The following is a 22500-nucleotide window of genomic DNA, read 5'->3' as shown; positions in this document are numbered from 1 at the left end:
TGACGTCACTTCACGTGCGCACTGGATTGTGGGTCAGAATCACCTAAATAGGATGCAGTTTTCAACACTAACAATCTTGGCCGGATGAGGTAGGACATCCGGGTACTTCTAACCATCCTAAATCTGGCCAGAAGAATCAAGACATCCTAAATCTTTTTTATACATACTATATAGTAGAAACAAGTATGCGAATCGGAACGCAACCTTCATATACTTATGTTTAAAGGTGCAGTCAGTGATTCTGGAGAACGCTTGTTGAATATCTCAATTCATTTTTAATTTGGATTGATACATATGCCGAACTGTAACTCCCTAAACTGTTATGACGTACAGCTCCAGAAAAAATGAAGAGACCACTCCAAATATTCACCGTCTCTCGTTTTACTATTTATAGACATATGTTTGAGTAGAATGAACATTTTGATTTTATAATATAAACTACTGACAACATTTATAACAAATTCACAAAAAGATATTGTCATTAAGAGCATTTTCAATAAGTAATGCAGAGATAAAGAATTATGATAAATCCAGACTGCTCTCTTAATTTTTTCCGGGGCTGCAGTTAGAAAATGTTTGTGGATTTGGGTTAACAGGGTCTGTAAACTAAACCAAATCATATTTATAAAGGAGTGAGATATCTTTATAACATATAAAGATTCTTTATAACAGAAGCCGACAGTGTTCATGCTTATACAGCTCCAGAAAAACATTCAGAGACCAGTCTGGATTGTTCTTCAATCTTCATCACTTCATAGAAATGCTCTTTAATGACAATATTCTAATTGTGAATTTGGTAGAAATGTTGTCAGCAGTTTATAGTATAAAACCAAAATGATCATTCTACTCAAACATATGTAATGTAATGCCAAATGAGTCTAAATAGTAAAAGGAGAGACACTGAACATTTGGAGTGATCTCTTAATGTTCTCCAGAGATGTATGTGGATGTTTTTACTCCGTCAACTCATGATCAGCAGATAAAACAGCTTGTTTGTTTCCCTCCTAACCCTAACCCTCTAACCCTAACCCTATATATATACTCATACTCACACAGACCATAATAACAACCACTGTGTCCTCAGCATCACAAGACATCAACATAGAAGACATGACCTTTAGCTGTGATGGGGTGAGTTATCTCATGATCTCAAGATTATCTATAAGATTAAAGGTGGAGTCAGTGATTCTGGAGAACGCTTGTTGATAAATCACTTTCTGTCATACAAGAAATCCAGTGTTAATACACAGCCTAGGCTCTGTAAACTGGTGTGTAAGCTAAAGGGGGGCAACGTGGCGAGCAACATGCCTGTTTACAGAGCCTAGGCTGTGAATTAACACTGGTTATTTATTTTCAGAGCACTGCACACACAGTACAGACAGGCAGTGGATCATGAGGAGATATTCACTGATTTTGACAAAAAAGCGATTTTGACAACAAGCGTTCTCCAGAATCACAGACTGCACCTTTAATAATAGACAGCCTTTCTCATTTTATTAATCAAAAGCTACTATATACAGGTCTTAAAAACTCATTTTTAGCATCTTTCTTACAAGAAGATCTCTCATAAATCAGACAGTGAACAACATATGAACAAATCCTTCTGAAATAACCTTCAGAATAGTGCTGAGAATGATTATGGAAAGTTTAGTAGATGTAAGTGCTTTAGAAGTTGAGATTTTTGGTTCAGATTATTAAGGGGAAAAAAAACTAACATTGAGATAATGTCCGTTAAAGATGGTTGTATAGGAGAAATATACAGACGCAAACAGACACGGTTTAGTCAAATAAACACCTGAATGTACATTTTGGACCTTTGGTTTCATACTAGAATGAAATAATACATGTTATGGAAGATACATACACAAATCTCATTGACCAGGGCTTGTTAAAGGGCTGTTTTCGCCTGATGTGTCACGTCTTAAATCGGTAACTACTGGTAATACGGTGATGATGACCGCAGCCTCCGGATGAAGCTAGCTGTTAGCCTACCGGGGCCCGTTAGCTTAGCCCAGTCGCTATTCGGTAAAGAAAAATCTACCGTTAGGAGTGTGTCTACGCGGGAACAGTGGCCAGTTTCCCGCCAGTATGTCATTTTAAACACTGACGTATCATTCTGTTTACCTTCTCTTTCTTGGTCTTGTTGGGCATGGTGCTAGCGATGTGGCAGCGGCTCTCCGTGATGATCCAACCCGGGAATCAGACGCTGTCACTGGGTCTGTCTCAGCTGCTGCGCCCCCTGCCCAAACCGAGCCATCCCATTGGCTACTGGAGCGCCCAACCTGCCTGGCAACGCGAGCAGGGATTTTTCTGATTGGTTGGAAGGTCGTTTTTAATGGTGAGGGGGTGAGGCGCTCTTCCCCAGCAACAAAACATCGTCTGACAGACCACGTCTTGATCACTATTTATTATATTTGATTAAAACAGTTAATTTATACACGTGGATCTATTTTTTCATATTGTGTTTTAAAAATGATTAGCAAATTATTTTATTATTTTGTTTTTGTGTTCACTTTTTCAGTTGTGTGTGTACTGTGTGTTCTTAAAAAAATATTTAAATAAATTATATTTATTTGAGGAAATTCACTGACTGAAAAAATATTAACTCATTAACAGAACTGTACAAAGCTAAGATGGTTTTGTTAAAAAAAATCTAAACTTGTAGGCCACTACAAGCACTCTGTCAGACTTATATGCATTTATTTTCGTTTTAATGCTATGGTTACAAAGACATTATAGAACAACACACACACACACACACACACACAATAGCCTACTCATACTGTAACTAGAAGAAATAGTCTGCCTCAGTTTGGCCTCATTCAGTTGTGTTTACATAACTGACAGCGTGTGGCACTAGGCAGCCATTAAAGTTTGATCAACAGACTTTAGCAGCCGATGTGACGTTACCACTGAAACAAAGTTATTTAAAATGTGGATTTTTTATTCTAGGAATATGTGGCACGTGCACTTTTGGACTTCTGCCCAAAACCAAATTCTATTTCTGCCCACACCGTGCATAACTTCAGTACTCTTTAAAGTAGCTACGAGGAACTTTTTAATACTTCTGAGACAGTTTAATTTTTATTCTGATGATCATAAATTACAGCAAACCAGACCATCGGTGCAAAGAATGCTATTTTTATATAGTTTTTCTTAATTCCTTTGTCATGGGTATACGCTCACCCAGGAACAACAGCTGGCGTGGTAAAAACACTACCGCTTTTGTCCAAAGGGGGGCGCTAGAATTAACACAAACTAAAAGCTCCTCGTAGACACTTTAAGTTACTTTCTACCAAGGACTTCAATAAAAAAAATAAATAAAAATAAAAATAAAACGCACACACAAGCACTATTCATTCTCCACTAACTTTTTATTAAAACTACTTGATGCAACACATTTTACAAGACGATCAATTTGTTTTTATTGTGAGAGCGACGTCGACCACATATCAGGGAAAAAAATCCTGAAAATCACTTCTTTCGATTCTAACTAACTAACCAGCCAAACCCCTCTGTCTGTCAGTCATTCTAACTAACTAACCAGCCAAACCCCTCTGTCTGTCAGTCAATCTTTAGTTTGGTCCGCGCTGCGACGTTTGACAAAGGAAAAAAATAATAAATGAACAAAATTGGAATAAAAAAACGTTTATAAACAACAGAATGGAGGACAGAACTTTTACTGTGAAGGACGAAGACAGTGAAAGGAACCGTGATCGCTAAGCAACAGTTTAATATAATTCTACCGAGTATGAGGAGACGATGGATATCAATTTGAGTGTGTGTGTGTGTGTGTGTGTGTGTGTGTGTGTGTGTGTGTGTGTGTGTGTGTGTGTGTGTGTGTGTGTGTGTGTGTGTGTGTGTGTGTGTGTGTCTGAAATAAAAGGCGAAAGGTATGTGGATAGCAGAGCATTAAGACGGTTGCGAATGAGATTTCCATTTTTTTTTTCGTAATATTTTGAGACTTCCAAACTTATTTTTAACATTTTTGTTTATCGCTTGTGATTTTTGATAATTTGAGGTTCCCAGGAGTTGACAGGAAATATTATCAATGAATACACAAGAAATAAATCCCTGAACTAAAGGCCAAACCAAAATAAAAAAGATCCAGACTTTTTGGTCGAAAAAAAAAAAAAAATTACAATTTTCTTTTGTTATTTTTTAACGTGACATTTCCAAATTTCTATGAATACTTCCACATTTTCTTTGCTCGTGACCCTTAAATAAGGGGATGTGTTTGTGGGTTATGACCAAAAACTGTGGGATTATGGGAAAAATCTCAGGACTGAAAAACTAATATCCATCTTCAAACATCAAACTCTTCAGAGAACCGATAATATGAGGGGTATCCTACTAAATTCCTTTTGAAACCCTTGAAAGTCATTGTTTTAAAAGTCTCAATGCCGTCAGTCTCTTCCAGCTGCCTTCAACAGTCCAGTAAATAATGGACCAGGGCCTTTCGATTCGGCCCCGTTCCAAATCAACTTCCTACTCAAAGTTAAAATCGTACTCAAAGTCCAGGGAGGTCAAATCCGACGGCAGACCCAGCGTTTCCGGGGTGACCTCCATCATCTGGGTTGCTGATCCTTCTTCTTCGTTGGTGTCCTGCGCGTCCTCCGTTGGCAAAAGCCCAGAAGAAGAACCGGGGTCCGAAGTGTCCAAAGCCGCAGAATCTGAATCCCCCGACGCGTGCTCTGCATCGGGCTCCGGCTGACCTCGCTGCGATCGCCTCGTCTGGTATCTGGTTTGGGATCTAGTTTGAAGGGCTTTGCGTGCGCCTCTCGCTGCCCTCTTTCCCCTCGTCGCGCCCCGACCCCGACCCCTGGGTTTGGAAGGCGTGAAGTCATGAATTGCGTCCTCTTGGTCTGATTTAGGATCAGATTCTGGCTCTGTTTCCAGTTGGGACTGACTTTGAGGTGTTGGGATCGCCGCAGTCTCCGCCTCCACTTTCAGGGGCTCACGGTCCGGACTCGATGCCCGATTCAGGGGCTCCGTTTGAGGGGTTTTCTGGGGCTCTGGTTGAGGACTGGACTGCTGGTTGTGTGGTGGATCTTGTGGTAAATCCTTACGCGGTTCAGGCTGAGTGGTTGGTGTCGGACTCATTGCTTTCGGTTGGGGTTTTACTTCTATTTCCGAAATCGCTTCGGGCTGCACACTGAATGGTGGACTTTGCTGTTTTGGTTTAGTTATTTCTTTAGCTGGTTCGATCGTTGGTGTAGGAGTTGCAGGAGAAGCTGCTGGAGTTTGCATGGACCAAACGGATGAGATTTGGATGTCCGACGATCCGGGCTGTTTTTGTGGAACCTTCGGAGGGGACTTTTCTGGTTCTTTTCCCTCTGGTTTTGGAGTGGAACAGACCACAGTAGGAAGGGGTTTGGGTTCTGTAGGAGGCTGTGGTTGCGGTTGGGGTTTTGTAACTTGCACGGTAGGAATTTGGGGTACAGGTTTTGGGACTTGAGTGGCAGTGATTTGTGGTCCTGGTTTTGGAGCAGAAACTTGACTTTTCACTGTGCTGACGCTGCTACTCACTTCCACTCTAGCCTCTGTGGTCGTTGGTTTAGTGATTGAGGAAGTGCCCGTCTGACTGGCGCTACTATAGAAGATATCAAACAGATCTTTTGCTTTCGCCGCGGCCAAACTACTCTTCAGTTTCTCGGACTTCTGAGCTCCGTCGCCCAAATTCATAAACGGCGGCGGCTTCACGAACACCGAATGATGTTGTTCGCTCTCGGGAACTCCCGGCACCGCCACGTCGGACATGGATTTCATCATAGGCGGAGGAACGGGATAACTCACGTAAGGGGCGGGGTTAATTTGGGGCATTTTAGCCACAAACGGCACAGGCATTTCGATTGGTGGAGGTATATAAACCGGTGGCACAGGCTTCACCTCAAAGGGTAACGGAGGGGGAGGTTTGGAAAAGTCAGCCGGGATTGAATAAATCGACGATGTGCCGTAAACTGGGAGCACAGGTTTGGGGGCAAATGGTGGGGGTGCTGCCGTAGTAGCCTCGAAAGCCTTCGGTGCAGCAGACATAGCCTCAAACGGGCCGGGTCTACCCACTGCCGGCTGTGGTTTAGCCGTCAGCAGAGCTTGTGTTAGCGCCGTTTGAGCGATGAGAGTATTCTGGAGGGATGGAGAGAACAGTGAAGACATAGGAGCGTCGGTTGGAGTTGCCCCTAGGATGCTGGTGGAAGTCTGGGGTTTGATATTAAGGAAGGTGTTCAAAGGGGCAGGTTTTCCCGTCAGGGCGGTTTTCCTCATAACGGCGGCGGGCGCTGGTAGATTGGGGCGAATCCTTCCTCTGTTAGCGCCGTTAGCTAGCCACGGCGGGGTAACGGCCGGACGTGCGTGAGCCGAGCTCAGCTTCTGGGCGATATCTTTAGCAACAGCCACCGATTTCGCAAAAGAATCTTCGGGAGACTGTGGATTTTGCGCCGCCAATTCGTCTTCCTTGATAAACTCCGCTGCAACTTTCTGGGCTTCCTTCGCCAAGGCGCTTTCCAGTTTCTTCCACGTGAATTTGCCAAACGTCGCGGTGGAAGGCGTAGCTGTCGTTGGGTGGATGCTAGCAGCAGCAGGGTTCGGAGCGGGGCCGAATGGAACCGTTGGCTTTCCCGCTTCCATGCTCTGCTTGCGTAGTTTGGCTCTCATCGCCGGACTCGGGCCAGAGAAGATCTTGGGCGGATCGTACGGTCTTGGTGGAAGTTCTGGTCTGATGATTTCAGGTTTCCCTTGAGGTTTTACGGCTTCCTTATCGACCTTAGCTTTCGGTTCATCGCGATCTTTGTCATATTTGGATTTGGACTCCGGATATCTTTTATACTTTTCCTCGTAGCGATCGGACCGGAAGCGATTCTCGTCATCGCGGCTGTATTTGTACCGGCTGTCGTCGTCTCGTTTGCTGTATTTACCCCCGCGGTCATCCTCTCTCTCGTCTCGGCAGGAGCGGTATTTATCCTCCTTCTTGCTGTACGGAGGCGCCTTCTCTTCAACGCCTTTAGAATCCTTAATATCCTCAACCTTCTTAAACGCTGACGGCTTTTCCACCTCCGGGATTTTAGATTCTTTGACTATTTCCTGGTCTTTTTTGCTCGGTTTTTTCTCCACTTCTGCCTCCGCCATTTTGACTTTCTCCTCTTTCATAACGACAACATCCTTCTTCTCCTTGTCCTTCTTCTCCTTCTTGTGTTTAGATTTGTCCTCCTTGTCTTTGTCATCTTCGTGTTTGCGTTTTTTGCCGCTTGCGTCCGCCGTCAGCCCGGCCTGACGGTCGAGGTTTCGACGCTGTTCGTACATCGGATTCTCGTACATTTGTTTCTGGTGAAAAATTAAATTAAAAAGAAGAAAAAATATATAATTGAGAGAGTGAAGAAAATACATCAAGATCATTGTGCCTGACAAAAAGGTGGAATCAGCAATTCTGGAGAATGCTTGAAAAGGGAAAATCCAGCGTTAATACACAGCCTGGGCTCTGTAAACGAGCATGTAAGCTAGCTACGGTGGGCACCCTTTGTTTACATACCAGTTTTGTTTTGTTTCAGTGCATACACAGTACAGACAGGTAGCAGATCTTGAGGAGATATTCACCGATTTTGACAACAAGCGTTCTCCAGAATCACTGACTACACCTTTAACTGTATTTTGTGTCGCGGAAATCTGGACAATTAAACCAAACCTTTTCACCCGTGAATTCAAATCCGCACCTAGTTCATTTTTTACCCGTGAATGTGCCAGTGTATTTATATAAAAGGAACATTTACCCTTTACAGTTTTATTCGCGGGGACCCGTGGGGTACAGGGCTCTGAAACAAACTATCCAACTGATTTAACAAACAGCCTTTTACACCTAGGGAACTTTAACAACATATCCAAGTGATTCTGGAGAACGCTTGTTGTCAAATCACTTTTTGTCTAAATCAGTGAATATCTCCTCATGATCCACTACCTGTCTGTTCTGTGTGTGAGCTGGAAAATGTTGTGTTAATACACAGCCTAGGTTCTGTAAACTGGCATGTAGACAAAGGTAATGTAAACAAAAGAGGCCCACAGTAGCTGGAAACATGACGTTTACTGGATTATTATTTTGTGATTATGGCAACAAACATTCTCCAGAATCACTGACTACACCTTTAATGTTCTGGTTCTGGATTCTGCCAACCAGAATCAGAACATTTTAGACAAACCATTTAAAAGTTAAAAGTTTCGGGACACACATGAATGGTTGGGGTATACCTTAAAACCGGTTATCTGCCCGATGGCTTATTGTCATAACATCTACTGTCTCATTATAATGGTAGCTTGTATTTCATATTGTGAGTGTGTCTTGTGACTTAAAGACCTACTTCACCAGTGGAAATATGAAGGTGTATTGAACTCTGAGATCCTATGTAGTATAAATGTGCAAAAAACTTTAGAAATCTGTTCATCCTAGCCTGAGAAAAGGCAGAAAGAGTGATTTATAGTCTCACTGTCTCACCCTACATTTTCCCATGTGTGACATCAAGCATGGGAAAATGTAGAGTTAGGATTAACAGGACAGCTGGGCCAAGGGAAGACTGAGGGAAGAAAAACCTCATTCATTATATTATAATAGCGATTTTATAATGATAGAATGCCGGTTCCGTACGGGTGAAGTATTCCTTTCATACCTTGTATTTCTCGTTGTGTGCGTGTTTGGTCACGTGGTCCTCGGCACAGATTCCGTCTCCGAAGAATTCTTTACACAGCAGACAGTAGAACCCTCTGACGGGCAGCAGGAACTCACAACCTGAAGACACACAATACACACAACGCAAAAACCATTTTAAACGCACGAGCCGCGATAAAATAAACTGTCAATCAATGTTTACCTGATGGAGGTCTGTCCATTTCAGAGACCTGTTGTTAGGATAGGAGATGGTTAGAGGGATAAAAGGAGAGAGCGAGAGAGAGAGAGAGAGAGAGAGAGAGAGAGAGAGAGAGAGAGATGGATGGATAGATGGATATATAGATAGATAGATAGATAGATAGACAGAATAGTGCAAAGAATATCATAATAAATATTTGAAATATAGATGTTTGGTGTATAGTTTCAGGGCCGTAACCAATGGTAAAGTGCAGAATGCTCGGTGAATCCAGGTTTTGTGAGATTGAGCAGATAGACACACACCTGTAAAAGGAATTTAAAGCATTTTCCAGTATCAAAAATTGTAATAAAAATTTAAATATATAAATATATAAAAAGCATTTTCAAAACATGACTGCAGGACTTTACATTAACAGCAGCATCCATTTTGAATTTTCAAGACATGAAACATGAGATGATCAGGACACATCTCTCCTGTTGTTAGCTGGACTCAGTCTGTTCATTATCCACCTGTAGGAAGAAGTAGCTAACAGAATTCAGCGTCTCAGACACCGGGAGATAAAACCAAACATTGAGATGGTTCTGTTTATTTAAAGGTGGAGTCAGTGATTCTGGAGAACGCTTGTTGTCAAAATCACTTTTTGGTCAAAATCAGTGAATATCTCCTCATGATCTGCTACCTGTCTGTACTGTGTGTGCACTGAAAAAAATAATCCAGTGTTAATACACAGCCTAGGGTTTGTAAACTGGCATGTTGCTAGCTACGGTGGGCCCTCTTTTACAAGTTTACAGCGCCTTAGCCGTTTATCAACACTGGATTTTGTTTCAATGCCCACACAGTACAGACAGGTAGTGGATCATGAGGAGATATTCACAGATTTTGACCAAAAAAAGCGTTCTCCAGAATCACTGACTGCACCTTTAAATGCATTTTGTTCCATAGCAGTACCTTTGGCGGGCTTGGTCTGCTTCTCCTCTGACATGGTGCCCTTGAGCAGTTTGGCGGGAGAGGAAGCCCAGGGTCGGTGGTAAGGGTCCAAGGTCTGGGAACGGGAAAGGGTTCCATTTAAACATAGAAATACACACGTAGAAATACTACATCCAGGTATATATATATCAATCCCAATCCTTAGTGTGAGCTTTGCCACATTTTACAAAAGTGGAAGAGGAACTTTGAACGATTAATATATATGTCTGTAAACCAAACTGTGGGCCCTGCTGCTGTAAACAACAACAGTGAAACAGTAACTTTTCAGGAAGCTTTCTAACTTCAAACAATGTTCCAGGGATCACATTTTCCTGTGAGGAAAAGTTTGAATATTCAGTTATTATGAGAATATATCTTAGAAAATGTTTCACTTCTCTGACACACACAAAGTTACACACTGCAGCTTTAACCTTTGAAATCTGAACAAGTGGAAGGACCTAGAGGAGTGAAAGCATTCATGAGACAAAGAGGTTATCGTCTTTTAAAGTTGATATTTGTATGAAATTATTATTATTTTTTTTAATGGTGGAAAAATATATTAAAAAACACAAACCTTTATGTGGGAAATTGATATTTGTATGAAAAAATACATAATATAACATAACAATAACAATTTTAAAAGGTGGGAAAATATATTTAAACATTTCAACAAACCTTTCTGTGTGATTTGCTGTGCAGGTGAGTGTAGAAATCGAACATGGATCCGGACGTGACGTTACAGTTTTTGCACCAGTGGTTTCCAGCGTCGTAGTATTCAAACGGCTCGGGGGGCGGGGCCGTAGCCATGGCAACAACCGGCAGTTTGTCCGGGGGCGCGGCCTTCGATGATGATGATGATGATGTCGCCGCTGCAGCTGAGACCTGCTAAGAAACAACATGGAGGTTTGAGCCAAAATGGTAGACTTATTATTTTTTTTCTTTTCTTCTCAAAACGAGTGAACACACACACACACACAGTCAGGCTTTACAGCCAAGATTAGTCCTTAAGTCAAGACACTGCAGCTGAATAGGGTCATAATGTTTAACTTATAGATATATAGAGGCTTTTCCAGTTGATTACTATCATAAAAACTAAACATTTTGTATAACAATTTTATTTATTTATTTTTTTAAATGTTTGAATAAATATCCAAATTAGCTTGTCCAATTATGTGTACATTTGCCTCACCTTAAAAATCTAATGTTGGATAAAGCCTTGAAGAGTTCACATCTTCATTTGAATTTTCAGCAACATCTTAGAGTCCAAAGTTTGTCCAGAACAGATTATGGATACAGACTTTATTCATATAAATCAAAACATACCAGTAGGTCTGCAGGTCTTAAAAATGCTTTTTCTGCATGTTTTTAAGAATAAACAAAAATTGTTACTGTATGTGTCTACTTATTTTGTCTTTTTGTCTGTATAAAAAAAATGAACCATTAAAATATAAGTAAAAAAAATAAAATAAAAAAAGTAAATTGTGCAGTGTCTCGCCTTAAAACTAAGATCCATAAATTCTGAAGATGTAAAAGTCTCTTACCTTCACGGAGGTCCAGCCTTCAAGTCGAGAGCAAACGCACGGTTATGTATTTTTGGAGAATTCGGCGAACGCGTTTATACCGATAATAACGTTTAAAATTTGCTTTAAAAAAGTACAAGCTCGATTTATACAACTCCTATTTAAACGCTGAAATAAGTGATTTTACAACGTTCCTCGTTAACTTACGCCACGCGCTTAAAAGGTGATACAAGGAACTTTCCGTTTGTGTTAATTCTAGCGGCCCCCTTTGGACAAAAGCGGTAGTGTTTTTACCACGCCAGCAGTAATATAAAAATAGCATTCTTTGCACTGATGGTCTCGTTTGCTGTTACATGTAATTTATGCTCATCAGAGGAAAAATGAGACTGTTTCAGAAATATTTAAAAGTTCCTCGTAGAGACTTTAAAAAACACAAACATTAGCGTCTTATTACGGAGCTCTCTATGTTCACGCTAACAGGACAAGAAGCGCCATCTTGTCAAATAACATTTATTTATGCAAAGGATGCTGGTCCTGCAATGTCTAATACAGATATATTGTTGTTAAAGGTGCAGTGTGTAATATCGGACTATTTAGCACCATCAAGTGGTACATTTCTAGATTACAACGCTCCCTTGCTAACCCCTCCCTTTAGGGGAGAATTTACAGAAGCTACGGTGGCCTTCAAGGACAAGAAGCTAGTTACTAAAGATGGCATCATCCACCACTGCCTCAAGTCTTTCCCACAATATCAAGTGATGAGGTGAAGATGTATTGAGTTATTTATTCTATAGTACTTCTTCTTCTTCTTGGTCTTCCAACAGGTGCATTTCCCCAGGACGCCCACTATATATAAAAACCTGTAAGGCCGTTAAGTTTGTCCGTTCTGTGCTACTGTAGAAACATGGCGGTGCAACATGGCGGCCTCAGCGCCCCGCTCCTATGTAGATATAAAAGGCTCATTCTAAACTCTTAATAAACAAAAGATTATACACTAAGTAAAACAAACTGATGAATATTATAATCCATTTCTACCAAGTCTGTTCTGAAACATGACAATATATTAATAAATTCTACACACTGCACCTTTAAGCTTAAACTGCCTTTCAGTAGCAGAGAGGTCATAATCTCAACACACAAAATACTGCACAACGCACCAAGACCAGTGTATGTTTTATGTTCAAAACATTCAAGCTATAGTGCGTAACTTTTTCGAATAAAAAATGTCTGTTGCATTCAATCCGTTGCCAAACGAGTTGACACAAAGTTGATTAAGCCTATTATCAGCTCCACAAAACTCTCTCTGTATTTCTCAGTATGGCAGCATTTACAAACTGGTGTCCACCCCCCCCGACACTGGTGCAGGAGCTCAGAAAAATCCCAAGAAGAGCCCAAGAAATGTTTCAGTTGTTGATTCTACTGCAAAGGAAAAACCTGGACGTACAGCAGAAGGTATAACATCCATGTGCCATCACTGAAGGCTTTACCTCATGTAGATGGCGATGCACAGACAGTGTTGTTGTAATTACTCAGAATTCCTCATGGGGGGGGACAGAAGTTACACACTATAACTTTAAACAAATCACATTTTAAAGATGTACTTAAACTAACTACCTTGATATATCTCATGAGGTCTTTGGCCCTAGCTATACGACTACTCAGAAGTACTTCCTCGTTACCTCTTCCTCGGTGGTGTTTACCTTGGTAGCGCTGGAGGTCTTTGGCTCCACCGCGGCCTCCGGCTCACGCTGTTTCTTCTTCTCTGGTGACTTTTTTCGCGGAGGTGGATCGTCAGCCATTTTGTTTGCTTTGCGCGGCCGGTCCGACGGGTTCAGACCCAGAATCAGAGCCACCTGCAAAAAGAATTATTTATTTATTTACAAATATTTACACCTTTTCAAAATCCAAATTTCTGGAAAAGAAAAAATTCAAATGTTATTACACAGCCTAGGCTCTGTAAACTGGTATGTAAACAAAGGGGCTGCTGCAGCAATAGCAGCATGCCAGTTTACAGAGCCTAGGCTGTGTTTTAAAGGTGTCAGTGATTCTGGATAAAGCTTGTTGTCAAGATGGCGGCACTAGGCCTTGGTCCAAAATATGCAGAAATATGGACATATATGAGACCCTTTCTAAGGGAAAAATAAATAATTAAAAAAATGTTTTTGAGCTATTATGCACTAAATTAAATGTACTTATGGATATTATAATTACTTTCTACATAATCTGCTAGGAAATAAAACCCAAAATTCTACACACTGCAGGTTTAAGAAAACAAGCTATAAATACACAAGAAACAAAACAAAGCTAAAACAAAAACTAAACTGGAGCAAACCTCCCACCCTAAGGTATTAGATTTCTGACTCATCCAGAGCCGTTACCTTGTCGATCTCGTTGAGTTTCTTCTCCCCAGAGACGTGCTCCTTCCTCAGGCATGAGATCTGCGTCATGACCGTCTCCTGGAGGTGGGTGATCTCCTGAAGCAGAGGGTCTTTGTGCCCGTCTTTCTCTCTGCGCTTCTTACGCAACAGCTCACCTGGAAACGTGGAGAGACACAGGGTATAAACAGGGTCCGTATGGTTTTTAAAAGGGTGAGATTTAAGCATTTTTCCAGCACTTTCAAGTTAAAAATTAAGCTTTTTCAAGAACATTTTATAATTTTTTATCATTACATGTTAATTTTTTGATTTTGAATAATATGGCAAAGTCAGCATTAAAGATGATAGATAGATAGATAGATAGATAGATAGATAGATAGATAGATAGATAGATAGATAGATAGATAGATAGATAGATAGATAGATAGATAGATAGATAGATAGATAGATAGATAGATAGATAGATAGATAGATAGATAGATAGATAGATAGATAGATAGATAGATAGATAGATAGATAGATAGATAGATAGATAGAACCCACCTTGTTGCTTCCTGAGTCTCTCCAGCTCTTTCATCAGATATTCTTTCTTCTTCATCCTTTTCTCTCTCTCCATCCGCAGCTTCTCTCGTTCCACCAGAACCTGAACACAAAACAAAACACCTCAGCTCACCGTTGACAGGCCTGGAAGTCAGTCTTAATTTATTTATGATCAGAGGAAAATTTAGACTTCCAGAAATATTTAAAAGTTCCTCGTACAACTTTAAAAAAACTAAAAAGTATAATAATATAGAATTGTACTTATTTAGCATTGTTCTTTAAAGTCAAATTCTCTTAAACCTTTTGTTTCTGGCTCTCGTTGTTCTGTTCGTCAGAGACTCTCCTCTCAGACACTTTAGCGTTTCCCTTCTCCTCCTCACCACACTTCAGCCCTGAGGAGTGACATGAAGCTGAAGTTAGAGTCCACAACATAATAGGTAACACTTTCAAAACTGATTGTTGTAAAACATTTTTTATGTGTAAAATTAAACATCTGAAAAAAAAAAACATAATTGTAAAGAATTTTAAAAAATATATTAAAAGAAAAATATGTTGGTGCTGGAGAGAACCTCTTTGGGGACGATAAATATTACTCAATGCAGGTAAAATCCTGAAAGTAAAAGTACTTCATGTGGGCAACAGAAGCTACGCACTATAGCTTTAAAAATAGCCCCCATGAACTCCACACCGTAGCCTCCTTACCCTTGGCCCCTGCTGGAGTCTTGTAGGGCTGTGTGTAGGGCTGCGTGTGGGGGAACTCCTCTGGCACGGTGGGGGGAGGAGGCAGGTTGGGAGGGGGGTACATGGGGGGCCACTGCTGAGGCATGTAGGGCATGTAGTTAGGGTACTGCCCATAGCCCGGGGGGGGGAAGTTAGGAGGCATCATCCCGTGCACCTGGGGAGGAAAATTCAAAATTTATATTATCAAAATAGTCAATTATGACAAAAAAAATATGTGGTTTTGTCCATACTAAAATCGAAATCAGTATGGACGCTACTTGTCCTAGCCTACCTGTGGATTTTGAGAATATTAAATGAAATGCTTTTAAAGCTTATAAGAGCAGCTCACCTGTGCAAAGGACTGCACATATGTTTCATGTTAATTGTGGATTTAAGTATTTGTTACTTTTGTATTCATAGATTGATAGTTTTGATGGTAAAAATTGTCAAAATCTTTCCCATTAACAGCCTGGGCCTACCTGTGGTGGGGGGTATGTGGGGATGGGGGGGGACTGCCTACCTGTGGTGGGGGGTATGTGGGGATGGGGACCCCTGGGTGAGGGGGGGCCAGGGTTTGGGGGTCTGCGGTGGAGGGGATCTGCATTGGAACCTCTTCAGCTCTGTCGTTCTTCACTTCTTTGACGTCCCGTTTGGAGCGCGCTGAGGGGGCGGGTTTCCTCCTCCTGCCACCGTCCCCCTCCTGACTGCTCCAACTGTGACTCCTACTGCTGCTGCTGCTGCTGCTACTGCTGCTGGAGGATAAGGGATTAACAGGCATTTAAAGCTGCAGTGTGTAACTCTGGGTGTACAACATGAAATATCAATATCTACGGTGGCCTTCAAGGACAAGAAGCTAATGCATATTCCAGTAATGTGTTCAGATTTCACGCACATTTCAAACCTAAAGAAAAACAAGATTTAAAACCAATCAATTTCCAAAAATGCCAATAAAAGTTAAAAGAAATTAAGAAAATAATTTAGCAGCTGCTTCCATCTGAGCCAGCAGACGAGTCGCGCTGTCTGTCTGTCTGTCTGTCTGCCTGTCCGTCCATCCGTCTGCCTGCCTGTCTGCCTGCCTGTCTGTCTGTCTGTCTGTCTGTCTGTCTGCCTGTCTGCCTGCCTGTCTGTCTCTCTGTCAGTACTGACCCAGTAGAGCGGCTGCTTCCGTCTGAGCTAGCTGACGAGTAGCACTGCCTGCCTGCCTGCCTGTCTGTCAGCCTGTCTGTCTGTCTGTCTGCCTGTCTCTCTGCCTGCCTGCCTGTCTGTCAGCCTGTCTGTCTGCCTGTCTGCCTGTCCGTCCATCCGTCTGCCTGTCTGTCTGTCTGTCTGTCTGTCTGCCTGTCTCTCTGCCTGCCTGCCTGTCTGTCTCTCTGCCTGCCTGCCCGTCAGTCTGTCTGTCTGTCTGTCTGTCTGCCTGCCTGTCTGTCAGTACTGACCCAGTAGAGCGGCTGCTTCCGTCTGAGCTAGCTGACGAGTAGCGCTGGCGGCGCGTCGGCGTTTTGGGCGGCGGCTTGTTGCCATGGAGACGCTCCTTGGTCCGGGCGGCCATCTTGCTTATCTCCGTCACTCCGAGGTCCATACCGATAGTCTGCAGGGGGGAGGGGGTTTTCAGATTCAGGCAATAATTATTATTTTTATGTTTTTTTTTGGGCCATTCTCCATGCTTTAGAGACATGGAAAAGTTCATTTATATCAAGCTAAATTTAATTAAATTTTTGTAAGATTCATTTCTTTATTGACAGTTTTGTAGAGACAGAGATGAAATGTGTCAGAGAGGGGAATGACATGCAGAGAACGACCCGGGCTGGATTCTAACCCGGGTCTGCTGTGAAGAGGACAGACAGACAGACAGACAGATAGAGAGGGGAATGACATGCAGAGAACGACCCGGGCTGGATTCTAACCCGGGTCTGCTGTGAAGAGGACAGACAGACAGACAGACAGATAGAGAGGGGAGTGACATGCAGAGAACGACCCGGGCTGGATTCTAACCCGGGTCTGCTGTGAAGAGGACAGACAGACAGACAGACAGACAGACAGACAGAGAGGGGAATGACATGCAGAGAACGACCCGGGCTGGATTCTAACCCGGGTCTGCTGTGAAGAGGACAGACAGACAGACAGACAGACAGACAGACAGACAGACAGACAGAGAGGGGAATGACATGCAGAGAACGACCCGGGCTGGATTCTAATCCTATACTCTATGGGGGGGGGGGGGGGGGATTTACCTTGAGCAGGTCCTGGATCTTCTCGTACTCCTCCATGGCCTGACGTTCTCCCTCCTCCAGAGGCTCGGTGCCCGGGGGGAACCCGGGGTTTGACACCTGGGGGGGGGGGGGGGGGGGCAAGGTGAAAGGTCAAGGTGGAGTCAGTGATTCTGGAGAATTTTTGTGATTATTTTTTGTTGAAATCAGTGAATATCTCCTCATGATCCACTACCTGTCTGTACTGTGTGTGCTGAAAACTAATCCAGTGTTAATAGGCAGCCCATGCATGACAGACAGACAGACAGACAGACAGACAGACAGACAGACAGACAGACAGGCAGACAGACAGACAGACAGACAGACACACACACACCTGTACAGTGATGTTCTGGTCAGGGCTGATGTATCTCTCCCCCGCAGTAGGCGCGGGTTGAGAGTGATGTGATCCGTACTGAGAGCTCCCACTCTGCTGAGAGAAGGTACGTCACTTAGTCAGTCAATGGCTGCTAACATGGACGCTTGAAAATGTTATCTTTATTTATTTTTATTTTTATTGTCAATTTTTTCAATATGTTCTGCACACACAGAGGAATCTTAAATAGTTTTCTCTCCAACCCACGGTGCAGAACAAAACCATCAAATAATATCAGTGATAAATAGGGCTGTCAAATGAACGTGTTAATTTAGATGAATTAATCACAGAGCCTGTAATTAATTAGATTCTTTTTTTAAATCACTTGACAGCCCTAGTAATAAATATAATAGATACATTCTAAAAGGTGCATAAAGTGAGACAAACCAAAACGGTGTAGAAAAGTATATAAATTGTAATGTGCAATGTGCAGTAAACTGAAGACATAAGAGTTACATTATGAGGCATTTCAACGTGCAGACTGAGTATAAATAGATACATTTGAAAAGTGCCCATTTAAGTTGATTTAAAAAAGTTGCTCTGAGGAACTTTGAGATATTTCTGAAACAGTCTAATTATTCCTCTGATGATCATAAATTACATGTAACAGCAAACGAGACCATCAGTGTAAAGAATGTTATTTTTATATAGTTTTTCTTAATGCCTTTGTCATGGGTATACGCTCACCCAGGAACAACAGCTGGCGTGGTAAAAACACTACAGCTTTAGTCCAAAGGGGGGCGCTAGAATTAACACACACTGAAAGTTCCTCGGAGCACCTTTAAGTGTTGCATATCAGTGTTGGGCGTCTGTGGCTCAGGTGGTAGAGCGGGTCGGCCGATGATCAAAGGGTTGGAGGTTCGATCCCCGCCCTGCCACCTGTGTCATGGTTGTTGTGTCCTTGGGCAAGACACTTCACCCACCTTGCCTCGTGTGAATGTCGATAGTTAGCCTGCTATCGGTGTATGGGTGTGTGTGTAAATGGCAACAGGTCTCCCTTGCAAAAGAGTCTTCGGACTCAATGGGATATACCTGTATAAATAAAGGTTAAAAAAAAAATAAAAAATAAAATCATCTTACCTGAGGTGGGAGCAGGTCTCCGTAGAGCGCGTCCTCCGTTATGTCTCCGTATAAATCGATCGGCGGCTCTGACGCTGAAGAGGAAGGAATATGAGAGGAACAGTCAAGCACTTTCAAAATAAAACAGAGACACACACACTCACAGAGTAAGACACACACACACTCACTCAGAGAGCAGGACACACACACACACTCACTCACAGAGCAAGACACACACACACACACACACTCACTCACTCACAGAGCAAGACACACACACACACACACACTCACTCACTCACAGAGCAAGACACACACACACACTCACTCACAGAGCAAGACACACACACACACACACACTCACTCACAGAGCAAGACACACACACACACACACACACACACACACTCACTCACAGAGCAAGACACACACACACACACACACTCACTCACAGAGCAAGACACACACACACACACACACACACACACACACACACACACACACACACACACACACTCACTCACAGAGCAAGACACACATACACACACACACACACACACACACACACACACACAGTACTCACCCTGTGAAGGTTTTGGCTCGTCTGCGTCCCCATACAGAAACTTCTCCTCGTCTTCTATGTCTTCCACCTTTCTCTCTGATGCTGCTTGTTGCTGTCCCAGCAGACTGAGGATCTCTGGAGGAGAAGAAAGATAAAAGAGTTATCTCCTCATGATCCACTACCTGTCTGTACTGAGTGAATATCTCCTCATGATCCACTACCTGTCTGTACTGAGTGAATATCTCCTCATGATCCACTACCTGTCTGTACTGTGTGAATATCTCCTCATGATCCACTACCTGTCTGTACTGTGTGAATATCTCCTCATGATCCACTACCTGTCTGTACTGAGTGAATATCTCCTCATGATCCACTACCTGTCTGTACTGAGTGAATATCTCCTCATGATCCACTACCTGTCTGTACTGAGTGAATATCTCCTCATGATCCACTACCTGTCTGTACTGTGTGAATATCTCCTCATGATCCACTACCTGTCTGTACTGTGTGAATATCTCCTCATGATCCACTACCTGTCTGTACTGTGTGAATATCTCCTCATGATCCACTACCTGTCTGTACTGTGTGAATATCTCCTCATGATCCACTACCTGTCTGTACTGTGTGAATATCTCCTCATGATCCACTACCTGTCTGTACTGTGTGAATATCTCCTCATGATCCGCTACCTGTCTGTACTGTGTGAATATCTCCTCATGATCCACTACCTGTCTGTACTGTGTGAATATCTCCTCATGATCCACTACCTGTCTGTACTGTGTGAATATCTCCTCATGATCCACTACCTGTCTGTACTGTGTGAATATCTCCTCATGATCCACTACCTGTCTGTACTGTGTGTGAGCTGGAAACAATTTGGTTTTCATTCAAATCCTAGGCTCTGTAAACTGGTATGTAGGCAAAGGGGCCCCAATGGCTAGCCTGTCTAGAATGCTATTTTTATATAGTTTTTCTCAATGCCTTTGTCATGGGTATACGCTCACCCAGGAACAACAGCTAGCGTGGTAAAACACTACCGCTTTTGACCAAAGGGGGCGCTAGAATTAACACAAACTGAAAGTTCCTCGTGGACACATTAAATAGATAGTTTTAAAAGCCCTGTTTAACTTTGAACTAAGCTTCCAGCCCTCTGTGTGCGTGCGTGCGTCTGTCTGTCTGTCTGTCTGCCTGCCTGTCTGTCTGCCTGTCTGTCTTACCTTTGATCTCATTGTCCAGGCCTGCGCGTTGGGCCATGCGTGGGTCAGACCGGAGCTCAGACAACATGGCGGCCACCGCGTGCGGCTCCATGCCCTTCACCGCCTGCAGCAACTGGTCCGCCACGCGACTCATAGAACCATCAGCACGCGGAGAATCTGAGCTCTGGAAACACACAGGAGTGAGACATCAACATCAACATCAAAAATAATCATTATTGTGGAAAAAAAAATGTAATATGTCATTGTGTTGTTATTTGTGTTGTGATATTATACAGAGGAGTGAGACATCAAACTTTTGTTGTTATTTTGTATGTTCACTCATTTGTGTCTGTGCTCTGGAAACACACAGGAGTGAGACATCAACATCAAAGATCAAAAATAATCATTATTCTGGTATAAAAAAATGTAATATGTCATTGTGTTGTTATTTCCTGCTGTTGTTTTTGTGTTTTGATATTATACAGAGGAGTGAGACATCAACAAAGATCCTAATGCTGGTATATTTTTTCTTTCTAAAGGCTGTTTCACACGGTAGGCGACATTCCGGCATTTAAAAAGGTGGATCAGTGATTCTGGAGAACGCTTGTTCTCAAAAAAAATGTTTTTGTCATAATCAGTGAATATCTCCTCATGATCCACTACCTGTCTGTACTGTGTGAATATCTCCTCATGATCCACTACCTGTCTGTACTGTGTGAATATCTCCTCATGATCCACTACCTGTCTGTACTGTGTGAATATCTCCTCATGATCCACTACCTGTCTGTACTGTGTGAATATCTCCTCATTATCCACTACCTGTCTGTACTGTGGGCTGAAAAAAAAACTAATTACAGAGCCTAGGCTGTGTATTAACACTGGATTGTTTTTCAGCTCACACACAGTACAGACAGGTAGTGGGTTTTGAGGAGATATTCACTGATTTTGACAATAAAAAAATTGACAAGCGTTCTCCAGAATCACTGAATACACCTTTAAATCATACAATAATTAATAATGATAATACATATATTATAGTTAGTTAGTATAACTCTCTGTATGTTACCCTGACAGAGGGTGAGTGTGTGTCTGTCTGTATTGTGTGTTACCCTGACAGAGGGTGTGTGTGTGTGTGTGTGTTACCCTGACAGAGGGTGTGTGTGTGTGTGTGTGTGTGTGTGTATTTACCCTGACAGAGTGTGTGTGTGTGTGTGTGTTACCCTGACAGAGGGTGTGTGTGTGTGTGTGTGTTACCCTGACAGAGTGTGTGTGTGTGTGTGTTACCCTGACAGAGGGTGTGTGTGTGTGTGTGTGTGTGTGTGTGTGTATGTAGTGTGTGTTACCCTGACGGAGGGCGAGTGTGTGTGTGTGTGTGTTACCCTGACAGAGGGTGAGTGTGTGTGTGTGTGTGTGTGTGTGTGTGTGTGTTACCCTGACAGAGTGTGTGTGTCTGTATTGTGTGTGTTACCCTGACGGAGGGCGAGTGTGTGTGTGTATATGTTACCCTGACAGAGGGTGTGTGTATGTGTGTGTGTGTGTGTGTGTGTGTGTATATGTTACCCTGACAGAGGGTGTGTGTGTGTGTGTGTGTTACCCTGACAGAGGGCGAGTGTGTGTGTGTGTGTGTGTTACCCTGACGGAGGGCGAGTGTGTGTGTGTGTGTGTGTTACCCTGACGGAGGGCGAGTGTGTGTGTGTGTGTGTGTTACCCTGACGGAGGGCGAGTGTGTGTGTGTGTGTGTGTTACCCTGACGGAGGGCGAGTGTGTGTGTGTGTGTGTGTTACCCTGACGGAGGGCGAGTGTGTGTGTGTGTGTGTGTTACCCTGACAGAGGGTGAGTGTGTGTGTGTGTGTGTGTTACCCTGACAGAGGGTGAGTGTGTGTGTGTGTGTGTTACCCTGACAGAGGGTGAGTGTGTGTGTGTGTGTTAGGGGCGTGTGTGTGTGTATTTTACCCTGACGGAGGGCGAGTGTGTGTGTGTCTGTCTGTCTGTATTGTGTGTGTGTTACCCTGACAGAGGGTGTGTGTGTGTGTGTTACCCTGACAGAGGGTGAGTGTGTGTGTGTGTGTGTGTCTGTATTGTGTATTTACCCT

General features: G+C 42.8%; 2 protein-coding genes across 7 annotated transcripts in view; both read right to left on the bottom strand.

The window, feature by feature from the left end:
* Positions 1-2232, bottom strand: part of LOC307257498 (serine/threonine-protein phosphatase 2A 56 kDa regulatory subunit delta isoform-like) — a gene marked incomplete at its 3' end in the record, with an annotated part of 9087 nt that extends 6855 nt beyond the window's left edge. The window contains exon 1 of the mRNA XM_080036761.1: positions 2125-2232. Within this exon, the coding sequence (XP_079892887.1) occupies positions 2125-2151 (27 nt within the window). The 5' untranslated portion in view covers positions 2152-2232. The remainder of the gene's footprint in view (positions 1-2124) is intronic.
* A 1535-nt stretch (positions 2233-3767) lies between these two features.
* LOC307257819 (uncharacterized protein) overlaps positions 3768-22500 on the bottom strand; it is a 23509-nt gene continuing 4776 nt past the window's right edge. Inside the window, exons 5-20 of one of the 6 annotated variants that reach the window (XM_080037170.1) lie at positions 20429-20591; positions 19233-19346; positions 18673-18746; positions 17554-17649; positions 17202-17297; positions 16407-16558; positions 15491-15722; positions 14939-15145; positions 14551-14625; positions 14254-14353; positions 13714-13868; positions 13036-13188; positions 10491-10700; positions 9798-9891; positions 8652-8770; positions 3768-7320 (exon numbers count right to left, since the gene is read on the bottom strand). In XM_080037170.1, the coding sequence (XP_079893296.1) occupies positions 4489-7320; positions 8652-8770; positions 9798-9891; positions 10491-10700; positions 13036-13188; positions 13714-13868; positions 14254-14353; positions 14551-14625; positions 14939-15145; positions 15491-15722; positions 16407-16558; positions 17202-17297; positions 17554-17649; positions 18673-18746; positions 19233-19346; positions 20429-20591 (4872 nt within the window). In that variant the 3' untranslated portion in view covers positions 3768-4488. Of the gene's footprint in view, positions 7321-8651; positions 8771-9797; positions 9892-10490; positions 10701-13035; positions 13189-13713; positions 13869-14253; positions 14354-14550; positions 14643-14938; positions 15146-15490; positions 15723-16406; positions 16559-17201; positions 17298-17553; positions 17650-18672; positions 18747-19232; positions 19347-20428; positions 20592-22500 lie in introns of all 6 variants that reach the window. The other 5 variants (XM_080037167.1, XM_080037171.1, XM_080037168.1 and 2 more) reach the window with 5 other exon arrangements.

This window comes from Ammodytes marinus, assembly GCF_949987685.1.
Source record: "Ammodytes marinus genome assembly, chromosome: 11".
Lineage (NCBI taxonomy): Eukaryota > Metazoa > Chordata > Actinopteri > Uranoscopiformes > Ammodytidae > Ammodytes > Ammodytes marinus.
This window is presented reverse-complemented; position numbering and strand designations above follow the sequence as displayed.